This window comes from Aptenodytes forsteri, unplaced genomic scaffold (assembly GCF_000699145.1).
Source record: "Aptenodytes forsteri isolate BGI_AS27 unplaced genomic scaffold, ASM69914v1 Scaffold84, whole genome shotgun sequence".
NCBI classification, from domain to species: Eukaryota; Metazoa; Chordata; class Aves; order Sphenisciformes; family Spheniscidae; genus Aptenodytes; species Aptenodytes forsteri.
In genome coordinates this window covers 4,064,209-4,082,167 of record NW_008795492.1, presented here as the reverse complement: position 1 = coordinate 4,082,167, position 17,959 = coordinate 4,064,209, and the positions used below count along the sequence as shown (strand labels likewise).

The window sequence follows — 17,959 nt, the reverse complement described above, 5'->3', positions numbered from 1 at the left end:
AACTGGAGAAGTGCTGGACTGCAGCATCGCAGGAATTATGATACAAGACACCCACATTGCTTAATTTTCAGTCTTCTGAATTGTCCTCCCTCCACTTCATAGCAGAAGGAGGAATTGTGTGCTGGTTTTAACTCTTACTGTACGTGAAAATCTAGTAAAATCTACTGTAAAAATGGCTGTACGGATGATGAAGCCTTTTTCTGAAATTTAGTACTAAGCAATCTTAGTTCCTTGAGTTTTCTTGCAAGTATTGGCAGCTTTAATTCAAACTGTTTAACTACTTGGTTTTAAATATTTTGCTTTCTGAATTAAAATGACAATACAAGGGTTAATTAAATTTCATGCTTGCTTGTTTTTTTAGGGAAGTATGTAATGGTGATGGGTGTGGTGCGGTCCTGCAGTCCTGAGCCTATTCTTCGAGCAATAAAGATGACAGATCTGTCTGAAAACCCCGTGCATAAGAATATGTGGAGCCTTGAAGTGGAGGATTTGCACAGAGTCATCCCCTAGATACTTTTTCTTCTGCCTAAAATAACTGGAAATGTATTTTTTTTTCTTTTTTTTTTTTTGGTGCAGAACATTGGGCCGTTCTGTGTATTTGTGGTTTCAACCAACCACCAGTTACTCTTGGAGTAAACTGAAGAGAGAAGTCAGGCTCGGAGTTAAGTGGAGGGATCTGTGCATATCTGATAATAATCACAATGTTCATCTCTTTCACAGTTGCTTTTTATACCAACAGATTTGAGAAACACTTATTTGATGCTTTCTGAGTAACATGTCTATGCTATCCAGAATACTATGTGTTTCTACATAGGTTAGTTGCTGTTTCTAGGAACGTGTTTAGATAGTCATTCCTATAGGAGTGTATTCTTGGCAGCAAGAGCTGCACAGAACTCGTGTTACCAGGGTGAACTTGATACGTGGAATGAAGGCAAAATGTGTTTCAGTCCATTTAGATTGTGGTTGGAAATAAATCTTCGCCTGTGTTTTCTCTTTCACTAATAACCATGTCAGTAAACTCTACTTGTAAGACAGATGTCTCTCTCTAACTGTAAGCAGAGTCGTGTACTTAAATACCTCTCTGGTTTCTGTGTTTCTGAAATACTGAAAGTGGTACAGTAATAACCCATGTGTTCCAATGAAGTGAAATTAACTGAAAAGATGTGATGCAGGATTCCTTGAAATAGGTTCTCCAGGTTCAAGATGCAAATACTTTCACCACGTCATGAAACAAGCTTGCTGTGCCCAAGTGCATTTTTCTCCTTGAAGGTTTCCTTTCCTCCAATGTATGCTATTTTTAGTTGTCATTCTTAAGTATATTTTATTTTTAGGTTTCTTTCTTCTTCCTGTGAAAAAAACCCTATGAATTCAAATCAAAAAACCTTTAAAAAGCAGAACTATTACTACTCTTATTTCCCCTCTTGTCTAAAGAGAATTTGAGGCCTGTGGTATGGCTTTGTAGTTTGGGACTATATTGTCCAGCAATACAGTTATGTTAATTAGGAATGCATATAGGAAGGGAAGATACTCTCTAATTGTACTCTGTACAATTTAAGACAAGAATCAAGTGGTGGTAACTAAATTTTAAAATTGTGGGATTATGTTTTCAAAGCACATGGAAATTAAATACTGTCTTTTTAAGTAGATCTTTAAATGAGATTGTTACAGATTAAGGACTGGATTTCAGAGTGCAATTCCAGCCTTGAGTTTAGTATTCCAAGCCAGCTCATATCAGGGGCAGTTGTATAATGGAAGTCCTGTGCTCTGAGACCCTGCTGGTGAAATGTCAAAACCCACATACAGACTTTTGGCAGTCTGGGTTTATTTATTGTTTTTAATGCTGGGAAAAAATCCACTTGCAGAATGCTGTAGCCTTTCAGAAATGATCTCTAGCCCTGTCTTGTGGAGGGGGACGTCAAAGCTAAAGGTGCTTGGTATTTGGACCTTGAAGAGGGCAGGAGAATGGCTGTAGATTGCAGGAAGGCTTCTGTGCATTCTGCGTTAGCTCTGTCATAACTGGAACAAATCTGGATTTATCTCGGAGCACATACCAGTATCTGGGGAACTCAACTGGCAGAAACGCGAGGCCCTGTGTATTTCAAACTTTCTCAGCCTGCAAGAGATCCTCCAAAACCTCAACTTTGCTACTAAAAGTTTTGGAGCGTAAGAGTTTACATGGTATGCATAAATGTCTGTCAACTTTGTAGATCTGGCGTTTCTCTATATGACCTATATAAAGGACATGTTGAAGGTGAGCTGTAGGCACTAAAAATACTCACACTTGGAAGAATGACTTAACCTCGCTATGCTCCTGCAAGGACAGCTGGGTGTGGGTGGGCATGTTCAGACTGCTCTGACCGGCATGAGTTACAGATGCAGAAGTTCCTGGTCTCCAGTGAGTCAGGAGGCAAGATCAGAACCATTTGTATTGTGTGATGTGTAGATCCCTGAGCTATTCAGTGGCTTTTATGCATTTTCCATAGGTCGACATAGTTTGTGTACTGCATTACCTTCATCTGAAGCATAAACATTTCAGATTACTTCAGTCAAGGTGTTCTAAAATGTGCAGGATTATTACTACAAGTTTAGGCCTGATAAAGCCAGGGGTAGTGCAGAGAAAAATGCCAGTTTTGAAATACTGAAACTGAAGGCTTGACCTGAGAAATGATTCAGTCACATCCTGCCAAGGGGATCCTTCCTGGAGGATCATGTCCATGAGGAATCACAAACATCTTTTAGTTGGCTTGAGGGATGCTTTTTGCACTGAGTCATCACCTCATCTTGGCAGGCTCCCCTGCAAGAGTGTGTCAGCTTGCAGCAGGCAGGGAGGCTGCTCTTCAGCCATCAGGGACTGCTAGAATGTGCTTCCCCACATAATCCTCTGTCACCTTCCTATTCAGTGACTTGTTTGCTAATATGAGCTGCCTTACAGTGTAGCTGACATCTTGGTTCTGTTAGGCAGGGAGCGTGGTGTAGTATTTTCATTTCTGAATTCCCAAGATGAGGCATTACCATGCAGTGATTAAGACATACTTAAACATCATTTGGATGGATGGTTTCCTTGGTTCATTAAAGGTTTTACAAAGCTCATTTGAAGAACCTCTTGACCTGAGAGAAGCTACTGCATGTTTGTTGCTAGTTATTTTATGAACAGGCATGAAAGAGAGATTGCCTTTCCACTAACACCAGTAGTCCGTCTGGCACATGGGAAAGGCATAGCTGCCAATACAAAAAAAATGCAGACACGACTTTATTCATGAACGCTGTAAATCAATGCTAAACTCGAATTATGAACAAGGTATTGGAAAATGAAGTGTGGTCTTTTTCCCCCCCTCATCTTCCCCCCCCCGATCTGTTAGTCCTGTTCTGTATGAATGGCGCTCTGTCCAGACTTGCGTTGCTGTTACTCCTTGTTGCCGTGGTCAGCCTGGGGACAACCCCTCTACGCCAGGGCCGGGGGCCCGAGGTCTCGGTTGACCTAGGTGCTGGCTCCGCCTGCTGGTCACTGAGCCACAGCGCCCGCGCTGACCCAGCCTCCTGAACCTCATGGGCTTCAGTCCCGTTGGGAGTGCCCGTTTCGGTTCTCGCCTCTCTGATGAGTATCTAGACACAAAACGTGCACTTGCATAACCTGGGAACATCTCGGAGACATCTGTCAACGTGCTGAGCACAATGGCTGTAGTTTAAAATGTTTATTGCTGTTTAAATTGGCTTCTTTACCACCTGTGGTACGTTATATGCAGCTTCCAGGAGTCCCAGTATCTGCAGCCAACTCAGTGTTGCTGTCTACAGCTAGCACATAGTTAAACCCCTTCTCTTTTCTGTATTTCTGGATCCCTAACTGCGCTGCAATTAGCTGAAAAGTAAAGCAGCTCTTCTGAATCTTGCTCTACTTGCTGACATTTTACTTTGTTCTTGCAACTGTCACCTCAGTATTTTTTCAAAGGTGTTTGGCGTGCTTAGCATGCATTAAGTGACTGGGAAGAAGATTATGCTTTTTTTAATCAATAACTGGTATACATATTCTTTAACTTTCAGAACTATTTCATACAATTTTGGCTTCATTATAAACACGTCTTCTCTGTAAGTAAGCAGTTACAAACTTACTACACAGGAAGACGTGGATTTCTGCCATGTTTTGTGTAACAGCATCTCATGCTTCTGGGAATCCTAACAATTGTAGGAATTTTTCCTGACTAGCGTGAGAATCATGTTTTACTTAGAATTTGTATAAAACTACAGTGTAAGTGTTCAGAAAGCAAGCGTAGACTAAAGCAGCATACACAAGATAACTGAGGCCAGCTGCTGTTTTCATCTCTGTGAACAACTGTGGGAGCCATTTAAACCCAGCCAGTTCCAACTCTGTAGATCAGTACAACTTTATTCTTATGAATAATCAGTAAAGATGTACTCTCATACAAAAATAAGGAAGTCAAATGTTTATTAACATTATTTCATAGTTCAGAACACCATTATTTCAATGTTTGCGTATTATGCAAAGACATCTGAAGGATTTTGCAGTGTTACCTTTTATTAAGGAGTAATTGCATTCCTGGTACTGTGTGGAGAAATGTAATGCATTTTTTTTATCAATAGACTTACAATATAGAAAGTAATTTAACAGATGAGACACTTTCACACAACAGTATCTGTAACACCTTAAGACTACTTTGTGAATAGGATAGGTATCGGTCACCTTTTCCCAATGTGTCAAATGATTTCTGAGAAGGGGGTTCTAGAGACACAAAGGGAGAATGTGAAACTGGTGAACAGATACCAGAAGGCTGTTTCTCATTTAACAATGTACACATTAATAAGGGAGAAATCAACCAGCATAAAAATGAGAAAATGATTAAATGCTTTCAATTATTTAACCATCTTCTATCATAGTCCTCTTGTGTGTTGGGGCACTTCCTTGGAAAAAGGTCATGTTCTGCAGAATTTACTGAACAGCTGAGTTTCAGTTCCAGAGAAAAAAAGAAGTCAGCATCTCTGCACAGGTTCAAAGCCAGTACACTGCTTTCACAAAGTAGATTGTACTAATCTGAGCTGGAAAAAGACCTTTTGTCATCTTTTAAATGTATTCATGCTATGGTTCAAGGCTTGTGAAGAGACAATTTTGCCACTGAATGGGAGAATTTTTTAAAGTAACTGACACTCATGTCCAATTTCTTCTGGTTGATTATAATTTCTTGTCACTGTACTGAAATCATTCCTCTTACCTTCAGGTTTCTGGGTGAAAAAGCTTTCCTTTTGTACTATATATGCTTCATTATATTCATAGTCCTAACACTAATTTGTTCACACTTTCACTGTTCTCCCTTCTATTGCTTCTAGCTTGACTACCTAAAATAGCTGCTTTATTTTGGGTGCTGAAAGGGTTCTTCCATCCTCAGGGCTGGTATCTGCCATTCAGAACTGGCTTAAGCTGAAATGAAGAAGAGATGCCATCCAGTTAAGTGGTTAGTAAGTACTTGAAGGATAGACAGTAACAAGTGACGTGCAATACAAGCTGTTACTTATGCTGAATTACAAGAAATCTATGATGGGAAAAACAGCATCAAATATATTTATGACATTATCAAAAAGCTGTGGGAAAAGTATTCTAGCATTTTAGATACAGTTTTATCTTAGCTACACTAAACTGAAAGAAAGATGTAAGGTTCTTTCTTCATGTTTTATGATAAACTCACATTTAGGAGGCAAAGAGCAGCTTTATTACTAAAGTTTATGGGATCTGGCTAGTTCAGCTATCCAGTGGAAGATCCTTGACAAGAACGAATTTCCAGAAAGTAGTGCAGAGGTAGCTATTACTGACTGAAATGTTCCCTTTTGTTCTCATGACCTTAGATGGTTATTGGTTAGGATGCATGACTAGCCTGGCTGTTAAAAACTCTTTCACAATATCAAACCTAGTTCTCCCTTACTGCAGGACTGTTTGGTCTGTTACACTTCCTTCTCTTTAGTGTGTTTACCTATTTAAAGACTTAACTTGAATTTTTCCTCAGCCCTTCTATTTTTTCCCCAGAGAGCGAGCTCTGGACTTTTCTCAACTGGTTCACAACTTCTTAACTAAAACATGGTGTTCAAACCTGGATGCATAAAATAAGCTGAATAGAGAAGAATTATTTCTTGTCTTAAATATGTTTATTATGTGTACATCCCCAGAATATTTTGCTTGTTTAATAGCATGCTTTAATGGCATGTTGTTGTTGTTAACTGAGCTTGTGATCCACTGTATTACCAGTCCCCTTCTTCAAAGATGGATAATGTAAGCTAGCAGCACTAGCTGACTTCAATCTTTTGGCTACCGAGCCATTCTAAAACTCTGGTTTCAACTGAATATTCAGGCTCAGATTTAACAAGATTTATCTCTGTTCATATGTCGAAGAGTTCATACAAACTATTGGAGCTACAACCACTTACTGCTTACAAGAGACTACCGAGAAATTTCATGGCCGTCTACTGCTCATACACTAGGTGAACTGAATACATAAGGCAGATAATGACAGGTGGCATTATTACTGCATATGGGAGTGTAGGCATGTGATGCACTCACATATATATTGAGTGTTCTTTTTCTAGGTTTTTATTTCATGGCTAACACAATCATCTACAAAGATAGTTATTCCCTTCCTTAGTGGGTGAGAATTCAGCAAATATTTGTAAATATTAAAATGTTTAAGCATACCGCAAATATGTTTGTAGTCACCAAATCACCCTCTTGAGAGAGCAGTGAGTTTACAAATGCAAATTAATAACATTTCATTGCATATATTAAAAAACCCATCCTGTTTTCTCATTACCAAGCCTTAGCAAAGCATGGAGCATAAAAGTTAGGAGCGTAAACCCAAGTGCTTCATTTCAAGCAAAAGCATAATTGGCTCTTCTGCACGATTCTGTCATTTACTTTGAATAAATGTTTTCATTGCAGTCTTGCAAAAATATAATTACATCTTAAGTTATTGCTTGGGCAAATGTGTCAGTAATTAGTATGACAATAATGTGTATGTGTGTTTCCTCTAATGGTCTCATTCAATGAAATACAAGCATATAGCAAATTTCAGAGAAGGCTTTGTCATGGTTCTTTTTGTCTAAACTAAGGAATAACAATGCAGATGAATGAAAGAATAAGTTTTGGGGATGTTCGCGGTTATTTCTCTTAAGACAGCAATAAGCAAATAGTCAACAATATTACTCAAGTGGTACAAGTTGTCATTGTTTATATATCATTATTTATATAGCAATTTGTAGTCAATAAATATAGTTCAAAGAAGGTACTGTACACAGAATATCCAATGGAGATGGAGTTTAATAAAAAACCTGTAGAAAAGATGTATAGTGCAAATAAGTGAATATACATAATACAGAAAATGCCTAAATATACAGCCGCTCTCATCCTTAAATGGTAAGGTGTTCGATTACTGCTGTTCTCCAGCACAGCCAGCTGTTTGTTCTTTAGGTTTTGATGTTGCAAAATAGCTAAGTTGGACTGGAGTAAGGTGACGTGTACTGGAAATGGCAACTGTATAGTTGAACTGTGCGTAACTGCAGTAACTGCAGTCATAATGCAGTAACTGAAGAAAATAAGTAAGAGGGGACTAAATTTTGTTACTAACAAGTATTTTGGAGCTGTGGACTTACTTACACAGGTTTTTTTCTTTATGCAAGAAGAATTCTTTCCTTAATATTCAGCACTTACTTACCAAGTAATACAGATACAGTCAGCAGAACACGACTCCAGTCTCTTCTAGAGCAGTGAGTGTCCTAATCTAGTTTCTGCAGCAATGTGCAATGCAGCAGTGTGTGCACCTTCACCAAAACATGTGAGGATCCATAACTAATTTGCACAATAACAATGGAAATGGGCAAGGATTGTAATGCCAAAAATTTCAAGCCAGCACTACTGCTCTTTTCAGGCTTTTCAGCTTGCTCTGCGTTTTTAAACAGATTCCCGGAAGACAGCTATCCGGATGACAGCTGCATTAAAATACAAGTATTGATAATCTTGAAATTCTAGCTTAAGTTTAAAGAAGATAGATTTCCTTAAAAGAGGCTGAAAAGCACAAAAATAAGTCACTGAGTATGTTCACAGTGTGTCTATATGATAGGTATTACTGTTAAGATGAATCCAAATGTATTATTCGGATTAAAAAAAGATTGAAATGAAAATAGTATCTGAGAAGTGGAACTCCATATTCTGCAAGTATCCTTCTGCCTCCTTCTACATAGCAAATTAGGAGGAAATAAGAAAGCCACTAGAAAGTATGAATCGGATGGGTTATGGTGGGCTTCTAAGTGAACAGCAGAAAGGGTGAGAGACAAGGAGGAAGAAGAGTAGTTCCAGGGATAGGATCATTTTTGCTCATGCCCATAGTCGGACTCCTTAGTTTTATTTTCTCATGTGCTCTTGAATAACAGACAGGTAAGTACTGGAGCAATGCAGCCAGCATATTCAGGATGAAAAGAAAATGAAACTTACCACTGAGGAGGAATTTCCACAGGGACAAAATTTCGGTTGCACAAATGAACAAAAGCTGCTGCTAAACTGCAGGCAGCCTTCAACTCATGTGATTCACAGGCGTCGTACGTACACATGCTGTAGAATGGTTCAGGGTCTACCTTTAACACAAAGGGGATTGTTTAGAGGAGTGGCATGCACCGTGCAGGCATATATCTCTTCTGGAGACTGCAATTTGGCAGTGAATACACCTGCAGGTGAACTGAAAAGGAATATGATTTGCCCCCCCACCCCCTTGTTAGGACCATTCACAAACCTGTATTCTCTTCCTGATATTGAGGGGTTTACTTGTATTTCCAAATTCCAGACCTGTATGCTAAAGAGTGGTGCAAAGTCATGCCACTATTTTGTGGATGTCAAGGACCTTAATTTATATTTATGGTGATATAACACTTTTTTTTCTGTCTGGATTGTTGTTCTGATTGCTTCTAAAGTTATCCGCAACTAAACTTCTATATCCTTGCAACAATTATGTGTGTTCTGTTGAAGTATGACATTTGCGTATTCAGATAGTCCTTTGGTGGCTGCAGTTATACTTACAACTTTGAAGCAGTTCCTAAGAAGTGAATGTGATTCTTCAAAAAACACTTTACAGACTTTTTGCTTAGCTGTAATTGGACATGGTTTCACTTTCTTCTGTACAAGACTGCACTTGTTCACCTGGGAAAAACAGAATTTCTCAAGTTGGGTTTTTTTGTTTGTTTTTTTTAAACATCAGTGTAGCCTGAATTCTTCAGATTTCCAGTGTGAAATGGTTTGAAGGCAGATACGGGCAGCTCAGTGCACTGCTCTGATTAACGTTTATTGTTCATTAATAATGAGAAGTACCTTGCACTCTTCATAAACAAAAATGTATGTCTCATACATATTACAGATTACAGACGTTGTTTCCTTTTCCTATTGATTTTGTTATTCACTGAAGGATTTTGGCGGGTGGCTGCTGACAGTAAGTAGTTGGCTGGTTGTCTTAACTTTTATTATATATGGCAGATCTAGTGCTTTTACTAGAACTTTTTGTTGGAGAAAAAAAAAATCTTTATATCCTTGCTGGGTTATTCATAGGTAATAAACAACAAGAAGGCTTTAAAAAAAACCCAAAAAACCCAAACTGGAGGTCCCCACAATTACAAGCATTTTTGGACAATAAAGTGTGAATGGATTTTTGTTGTACATGGTTCAGGTAAGGTCCCTTAGCACACCAGTCAAAAGCTGATGATACCAAATATTAACAGAACTAGTAATGAGCAGCATTTGCTAAAGTTTCTTAGGATTTGTTTTGACTGAATGTTGGGTTTAGTACTCTGTATCAGATCAGCAACTTACTATTTTTTTAATCAGTAAATTCCTGGCAAATCTTTGAGTTTAGAAGTTCTTTAAGCAAGTGTAAACTCAAGTTATTTTAATTACTAAGAAAAATTAACTGCCAGTTTAATCTCTCAGATAACCCTCATCCTGCAGGAGTCAGACATTTGCAGTCTCCTTATTAACCTCCTCATTTGTACAGCAGCTGGTCTTGTAACACTAGAAATTCAAGGACATGGTTTGCAAGGTCAGTGTATGAAGAAGGCTTGTAATAAAGCTCCTGGTGGCGAGTTGCCAGTCTGAGTTTATAGCTCGGTGTGAGGTGACTCCAGCAATGCAGAGAGACTGACTGCTTTTATTTCAGGCTTCGGTACCTGGCCAGATTTAACCTGACTGTGTTTTCTCTTTCTGTACTGCATATAGTTGTGCTAAAACTTCTGGTCAGGAAGGATTTTTGCAAGCTCCATTTTATCAGCACAGCTGAATACACTGCCTGTTTGAACTGGGTATTTCCACCGTATCATCTCTTCCCAACGCTTTAGAAAAGTTTCTAAGACTTTGCATGAATTTGTGACTTGGCGCATTCGTATTTCTGGCCATTGCTTTAATGATCTATGACAACAGTACATTATTGGCAAGTGAGTCTTTTTATTACTTTTTTCTGAAGGGGATATGACCGCAAACAGCACAGAGTTCAGCTAGAGTCATCTATAAATTTTTCTTGGCAGTATACAGCACTTGCAAAGATGCCATGGCCCACAAATAAAACCTACCAATCAATAGTGTAAACTCAGCCATTATGCCATCAGCCACTTCAAGGACATACGTGACTTCCCAGCTTGTTTATGACAGTGAGTTTCTTATGTATTGCTTTTAATCGATTATTATTTTTAGTTCAACTTCTCTGGGTAGTTTTGCATTAGATGGTTGCATTGTTATGAATACATTAGAAGTTAGTATTTGTAGCAATTAAGAAAATTATACCTACAGTCAGTCACATCATGATCCCGCCCCATTATTAACATAAACATAGGCTGCAAACTCATTAGATCTCTCCAACAGCAAGGAAAGGTACAAGATACTTGCAGCAATCCTCTTTTTTAAAGTACAGTACTGAAATAAAGCTGAAACTAATAGCATTTCTGTGCCCAGAACTCGGACATCTTCTGGTGAGAGAAGATAAAGGGAAGAGTCACAAAATCTTATTACTACTAAGATGCTGGTTTCTTTTTTTTGTAATAGATTCTCAGATTAAGCTTGAAGGGATTTAGAGGATCCTGTCAACATGGCTTGAGAGCACAGTAAGGCTACTTTTTTTTTTTTTTTTGGGTCAGTTGCATTCACAAATGGCTATGTGCACCTGAATGTTTTCAGATTTAGATTATTTTCAGCTGAAGATAAATTACATGAATTAAGGTTAAGTCTCTTTGAAGCAAAGAGGCATAACATTACTGGTATAAAAGAGTTACAACATTTATTTAAGGTAGTTATAGGAAGTCCTTTTATGCAAGTTAATAACTGAATCAGTAGCAGCTAACCCTCCAAAAAAGTCTCAGTGCTTAGTGGTATGAGGATGGAGAGCAACTTTACTAGTTACTGGTTTCGAAAGTTTTGTTCGTTGATAAGATGAAAAGCAGGAAGAACAAAAAAAATTAAGAGGCTCAACCTACCCCAGCTACAACAAACGGCTCTAAAGAAAACTTCAAGAGGGAAAACTTCCTGGTACAAACTGGCCTGACCGATGAACATACAGATTTGTCCCAGACCAAGTACCGCCTGGCCCTGCATTCCAGAAGGAGGTGTTCTAAGTAGGAAAACGTCAAAGATACTTGGTTCCAACATCACTTTCTTCTAATAGCAGAAGCAGCCTCCATGTTTTACCTTACCACTTAGGCCAAAAATGCTCAACACCTATCTACAGGGAATTCTGGTATGGTTTTTAGCAAATATGTGCAACCTTTTCCCTGGTTAAACACAGGAAAACAAATTATATACAGTATGCTGCTGTTTTCACTATCTAGGTTTAGTTCATCTAAGCCAAAAACAGTATGGCGCACGTTGCCCTTTGTGCTCCAGCACCATTGGTACTCTGCATAGAAAGAAGCCCTTCAGCTCGTTACCTGCCAGCTCTGTGTGAACTCTTGCACGTTGTCAGTGAAGGAACGATTAGGAAGTATCCATTCATTTCCAGCTTCATTATCATTGGTACCAAAGAGCCCAGCTGAAATACCTGGAATGAATTGAAATAGAGTAAAATAGTAGTTGTCATGAATAGACACGAGAAAATTTTAGAAGCTGTCGCTGGGCTCTGATTATTCTGTACAGCAGAATATTATTATTCTGTACTTTTCCTGTGGAAGAGGGAAAGTATGCCCAGGCATCCACTGTGGATTTTTCTCAGACTGCATTGTCATCTTGTTTGTTAGCTGTTCATTTGCTTCTCCTGACCAGATAAAGGCATCGTATCCATTCTCTGCTAATCTCAGGGGGTCAGAGTTTTAGAATAGCGTGGGGAACGTATTCCAAGTATTCCAAAAACCCTGGAAGCTTTTAGGCCTCCCTCTTTCATGCTCTTGCAGGTTTGAGAAGATAAGCCTGCTATAAGAGCAGTGATTCTCAGACAGGGTTTGGGGTTGGGCTGACTGCATTACATCTGCCCCCTATTTCTATCTATCTATCTGCTTTACTGCATTGAAACAATAGTAACCGAGGTAAACACTCGCTGTTCTTACTGGAATGATACATACTGTGCTTTATTTGGCAATAACTGGCAATGCCTGGGGCCATTTCCAGGGCGTGTATAAATGAAGAGGGGAAAAGCAAGTGAAAGACAACCCACATGCTGCTACTACAGGTGATGACAATTTGGAGATACAGAAAAAATGATGCAAGCTGTATGATCAATACTCACCGTGGTGCCATCCAGCCAGAGTGACAGTACAGAGATCATACTGAAAGTCACAAGAGACAGAAACTCCTTTCTGATTAGACACTTCTATTTTGTTGGTTTCTCTCCTTGAATGAGTGGTATTCGTTTCAAGGGATTGATCCAGTACTTGGCAGTTCTCTTCCATAAAGGAAAAGTTATACATCTTGGATATCTGTTTTAAAATGAAAATGCTGTTTCAAATATGTCACAATGAAAGTTGAATGACAGGCAAGCTCAGTCTGGGTTTGCAGGTGGGATGGGGTCAACTCTGCTCAGCCCAGAGTTAGGGAATAAGAACGGGCTTGTGTTAAACTTCTGAAAGAGCAGGAAAGCACAAAGCCTCCCAGGTACACCGAGGCTATGGGCCCAGTTTGTTCTCCAGACCTCTCTAACTGCCATTCTCTTAGACCATGTAAGAGGAAAGCTGAAAATTTTGTCAAGCCTCTCTTATTTTAAGTACCCAGAGAGCAAAGAGGCAGCCCTTGAGTTAAAACTAGTTTTGTTTTGGGGAGTTATTTCCTGATTAAAAAGTGGTTACTTTCTAGCACTTACATCTAAGAGCTGTTGTGATCTATGTTTTGAGCATTAATATTTTATTTTGAAGACTTTTTTTTTTGGTTGGTTGGTTGGTTGAAGATAATTTCTGGTCTGCAAAGGAAGAATGTTTGACTTTCCCCTCCTACCTTCAGTCTTGGGTAGATACTGATCACAGTCCGGTTCATCTCCACATACAGTGATCTTGAGTTACTAGTTTCCTCATTTAGTATTACAGTGAAAGTATTACGAACAAAATCCTTGGCAAGAAGTACACTGCACTTTGATGCCAAATCGTAAATTTTTCCATCGAAAGTCATAAGGTGCTTGGTCCCCATTAACATAGCATGATCTAGAGAACAGTATTTCAGAAGAAACATCAGTGAGATTTTCCACAGAGCAGTAAGTGCTGTGCTACTACTTGCATAGTACAGCACAAACAGCTTCTGGCTGGCATACTCTTAAAATAATTTCTCAAGTTATTATTACATTTTAATTAGTTACAAGTTGCTCTGCAACAAAAATTTCTCCAGAAAGGAAACAATCTAGTAACTTCTTTTTCATTATAGATCCACCTGAGTGTCCTAAAATTTTGAGAAACATGAATTAGGATTCAAAGCTCATCTTGATTTACAGTCATGCTACTTGATAGTCATATTTTAAGCCTTCCCCCCCCCCCCATATACACATTATACATTCCTATGCAGAAAACAGCAAGAATATCAACTGTCTCAAAAAATACCCTGCCAAACCAGAGCATCAAGCAGAGCTGCAGTCCAGGAAACCCTGCTGATGTATCACTGAGACTATCTGGTCACCAGGACCTACTTTCAGTGCCCTCCATTGTGGCTGCCTACTGGGAGGAAGCCTTTAAAAATGGCTCTTTCTGGAAAAGCCATTATCTACAAGGGACAGCTGGGACTGTTAATGCAGTCTTCTAGCATTTAGCAATGCTTTTTCAGGTAATAATGTCGCTGAAGTTTTGGTAGGGCTGAGCTTTTTCATCCTAGAGTCAACAAAAGTGATGTCACCAGTTTCAAAGTATGGACAAAGCCTCCATGGCAAGACCCAGGGCCAACAGGTATGACTGGCATTGAACCATAGCATCAACTCACAAAAGCGTACAGGTAAGAGATAAATGCCACCTGCTGATTTCTAGTCTCAACAGTAGGAAGTGTAAAGAGTTGCAAAATTTGCATGAACGTTAAGTAGAGGAGTGTTTATTGCATGTCAGCTTTACCCAAAATGTTGATATTATACATACAATTATTGTTTTACAAGAAAGACTATATATAAAGTTTATAGGAAAATTATTAATTAGTGATCATCTCTATGTAAACTACTATTCTAAATACGATTTGTAAAATTTAGAACTAAGCGGAAATAGACTCAGTTACAAAACAAAGCAGCAGTTTGAAGGGGCTTACATTCAAAGGGACTCTCCATCATCCTCCGTTTGAATCTATAATACTCTCCAACTATGTTGATATTGTAGAGGTCTTGGAGAGGCCTCATTAGCTTTTCTTCAATGAGATAATTAGTAATATTTGCCAGACCCAGGGAGTGGTCTGCTGTAGGAAGTACTGGCAGTTTTACTGCCACTGAACAGTTCCTGTAGAATACAAACAAAACAGCATGTGCCCTTATTTGCTAAGCTGATGAAATGCAGCTGGTTTATTATTAGAAATGTGGAAGTGCAATATTCACAAGAACTGTAGCCTGGTTAGCATGGCAAAACAACGATACACAATGGCTAAGACCTGCAATGCACCATGCCATATAAGGCCAGTTATCATAGTGATTGCTATTCTGTTTGCTGCCGAGTAGCTGCTTTTGAAATACAGCCTGTCCCGGCAGCCAACAAAAATGAACATTATGGTGTGATGCCATGTGCCCAAAGCAAAGAATGGTCGGGTGGTCATCCGCAACCCTCAGCATACAAGCTGATGTAACCATGCACATATCCAGTTAGAACGCTACCCGGCAGCAGGGGTCCTGCAAAAAACACCAATTACCTGGCTGAAAAACTGTACAGGTTGAGTAAGGGCTTCCGGATCTTGCTCACAGCTCTAGAAAACATGGCCTCAGCCCACCTGAGCATCTGCTGTGTAGTCTATTGGAGAGCCAGAAAAGGAGATTACAAAACTGACTTCAGTATGGCTTCAGGGCGGGGTCAGTACTTGATAATGAGTTTTAAAGCAATAGCACTTTAGTGAAATAGCACTTTAGTCTCTCTTGCATTTGTCAGTTGCCTGACAGCATCTTGTCATTTAGAGGTTAATATCCAGAGACAGACATAGTCACTACAGCAACAAATAATGGACAGAAATATATCCTTCCTAAAATAGCATTACTTAAAGTATACCAACACTTCACTGAGTTGAAGCACTTCAGTAGCTTGCAAAGGATTGATATCTTTGTAATATAAATTGGTATCATGATACACCCTTTATGCTCTTCATTTCAACTAGATGAGCCCAAACCTATTTGTACATTATTCGTTGGAATGACAATCCCTCCTCTCTATGGAAGAAAAGCAAAAGTTACGTGAATGACAGATTACTGCTGCTGTCATTTCAACCAAAACTAGTAAAACAACCTCTCCTCTAGCTGGAAAAGTACAGCTTTCAGAGCAGGTCAAATATTTCAAGAACAGTAAATTAGCTGTGCACAAGCTTGTTAGGTGGAAAGATAACTGCGCTATTTCCATAGCAAAAATATTTAACTATTTTTGTGTATCCATAATTCAAAGCTTAGACTTAAATTTGTAGGCCTTGTCTTTCAAACCATTAAAAAAGGAGAATTGAATTATACCAACCATATCCAAGCCTGCTTTCACAACCTTTAATGCCACCTGGATTGGTTCCGTTAGCCACACATCTTTTACAATCCTGGGCAAAAAAGCCTGGATTTTCTTCATGTACTCTTCTGTCTTCTCTTGCCAAACTTCATCCAGTGGCTTCAAGGTTACATCGTAGTAGGCATCCTTCAGAGTTGCTAATGGCTCTGAAGCAAACACATTACATGAATCAAACCCTAGCTAGTATGTTACAAAGTGGCTGTGTGTTTGTTTGTTTGTCTCCCCACAGCTTCCAGCATAAGTGAAGAAGGGACACAGAAAACAGGAAAAGGCAGCTTTGTTTTCATGGCAGTTAGGCACCTTTCACAGCTGTGTGCGTGGACAGCGTTACGAAAAACTGAAAGAGGCATTTAGCCATAACCCTGATCCACTCATATGCCTTAGATTATAAATACATTGCCGCTTTCCAAAATAAATGTAAGGAATGCTTTGCAATATCCCACCATCAGAGCTGTACAGCTCAACCTGAACCTGCTCAAGGAATAACAGGACAGTTTGGTCACAACTAATTTCAAACACGGTATATCAACAAAATCCCACTTTTGTTGGGAAGTGTCTAGAGGTAAGTGGCCCAAAGTGAGGTTTTAATCTTGTGAGAGCTGAAGGTTCTCTCAGCTAATTACAGCTGACCGTATTTCTCAATGGTTTCAATGTGGGCCATAGTCCAGCTGAACAGTGAATTAGTGGCTACCAGATAGACTTGGAAAAAACAGATCAAGTGAAATCTGATTAGTACAAGCATTCAAAACTCCAGGATGGATAGGAACAGCCCTTTGGGAGGAAATGCTTGCCGGGGAACTGTTAGCAGAAATGCTTCAGCTTAAGAATTAGGGCTCTGTTCTCATCCCATTGAACCCAGACTCCTGTGTCCAAGAGAATGCCTCTTCAATGATTTCATTAGAAAGGTGGTCACACTGAGGTTACTTAGAGCTTATTGCATCAAGGGTCCCACTCTGTAAACTAAGAGCCGAGGTCAGCACTTTTTGCTAGATCAAAACAGAAACATTTGTGCTGTTCAGCATCTTTTATACTCGTTTGTTTTGCACTGCACTGACATTGTCCTTATTCTCCTTGCTTTGCATGGTTTTGCTTACTTTGCAATTCCTTCTGCATTTGCTGGACAACATCTTGAATTTTATCCAGGTAAAGCGGGAGCTTGCTTCTCAGTATCTGCCTGATTCCACTTTGCTTCCACACCTGGACGACAGCTCTACCCACACTGTGGAGGAATCCTGCTACCTTCTGCAAGGCTATCGAAGGCCAGCCAGCTGCTTCAGACAGAAAATCAACTTGCTGCACCTCCAGTGGTTCCCAAAAAAGAAGAAATATCAAAATACATAGTGATCACAAGCAAAGCTTTGCCTCCATTCCAAGGCAATTGTGAACTCCTCAGTGTTGGTGCAGAGATATAGGATCTTTACCATGAAACATGTTTTTTGTCTATGTATAAATTGCAGGCTAGCACAGGATTAACCATTTAAATGTTTGAGCAAAACAAAACAACTGCATGCAATATAATGATTTTTAACTAACACTGCATGAACATTTCATGGTGCTTTCACAGATGATGTACAGATACTTACTGATCTCCTGAATCTCCACATGTATCCGTCAAACTTTTTCATCTTCTCCATCAGTTTGGCTTTCAGAAGGCTCCCAATTTCATTAAGTTTGTACTGTGAGCAGATGAATAAAAACCTTGTGTTGTGGTTTAACCTGGCAGGCAGCTAAACACCACACAGCTGTTTGCTCCCTCCCCACCACCACCAGTGGGATGGGGGAGAGAATTGGGGAAAAAAAAAAGTAAAATTCA

The 17,959-nt window shown here is 39.3% G+C and overlaps 1 protein-coding gene across 1 annotated transcript in view; it reads right to left on the bottom strand.

Moving 5' to 3' along the window:
* Nucleotides 1–509: 509 nt before the first annotated feature.
* Nucleotides 510–17,959, bottom strand: part of LOC103900922 — a 120,721-nt gene continuing 103,271 nt past the window's right edge. Inside the window, exons 63-73 of the mRNA XM_009281706.1 lie at nt 17,730–17,822; nt 17,241–17,445; nt 16,105–16,292; nt 15,302–15,399; nt 14,714–14,898; nt 13,436–13,638; nt 12,735–12,924; nt 11,944–12,053; nt 9,062–9,181; nt 8,483–8,622; nt 510–5,428 (exon numbers count right to left, since the gene is read on the bottom strand). Coding sequence (XP_009279981.1) covers nt 5,413–5,428; nt 8,483–8,622; nt 9,062–9,181; nt 11,944–12,053; nt 12,735–12,924; nt 13,436–13,638; nt 14,714–14,898; nt 15,302–15,399; nt 16,105–16,292; nt 17,241–17,445; nt 17,730–17,822 — 1,548 coding nt within the window. The 3' untranslated portion in view covers nt 510–5,412. The remainder of the gene's footprint in view (nt 5,429–8,482; nt 8,623–9,061; nt 9,182–11,943; nt 12,054–12,734; nt 12,925–13,435; nt 13,639–14,713; nt 14,899–15,301; nt 15,400–16,104; nt 16,293–17,240; nt 17,446–17,729; nt 17,823–17,959) is intronic.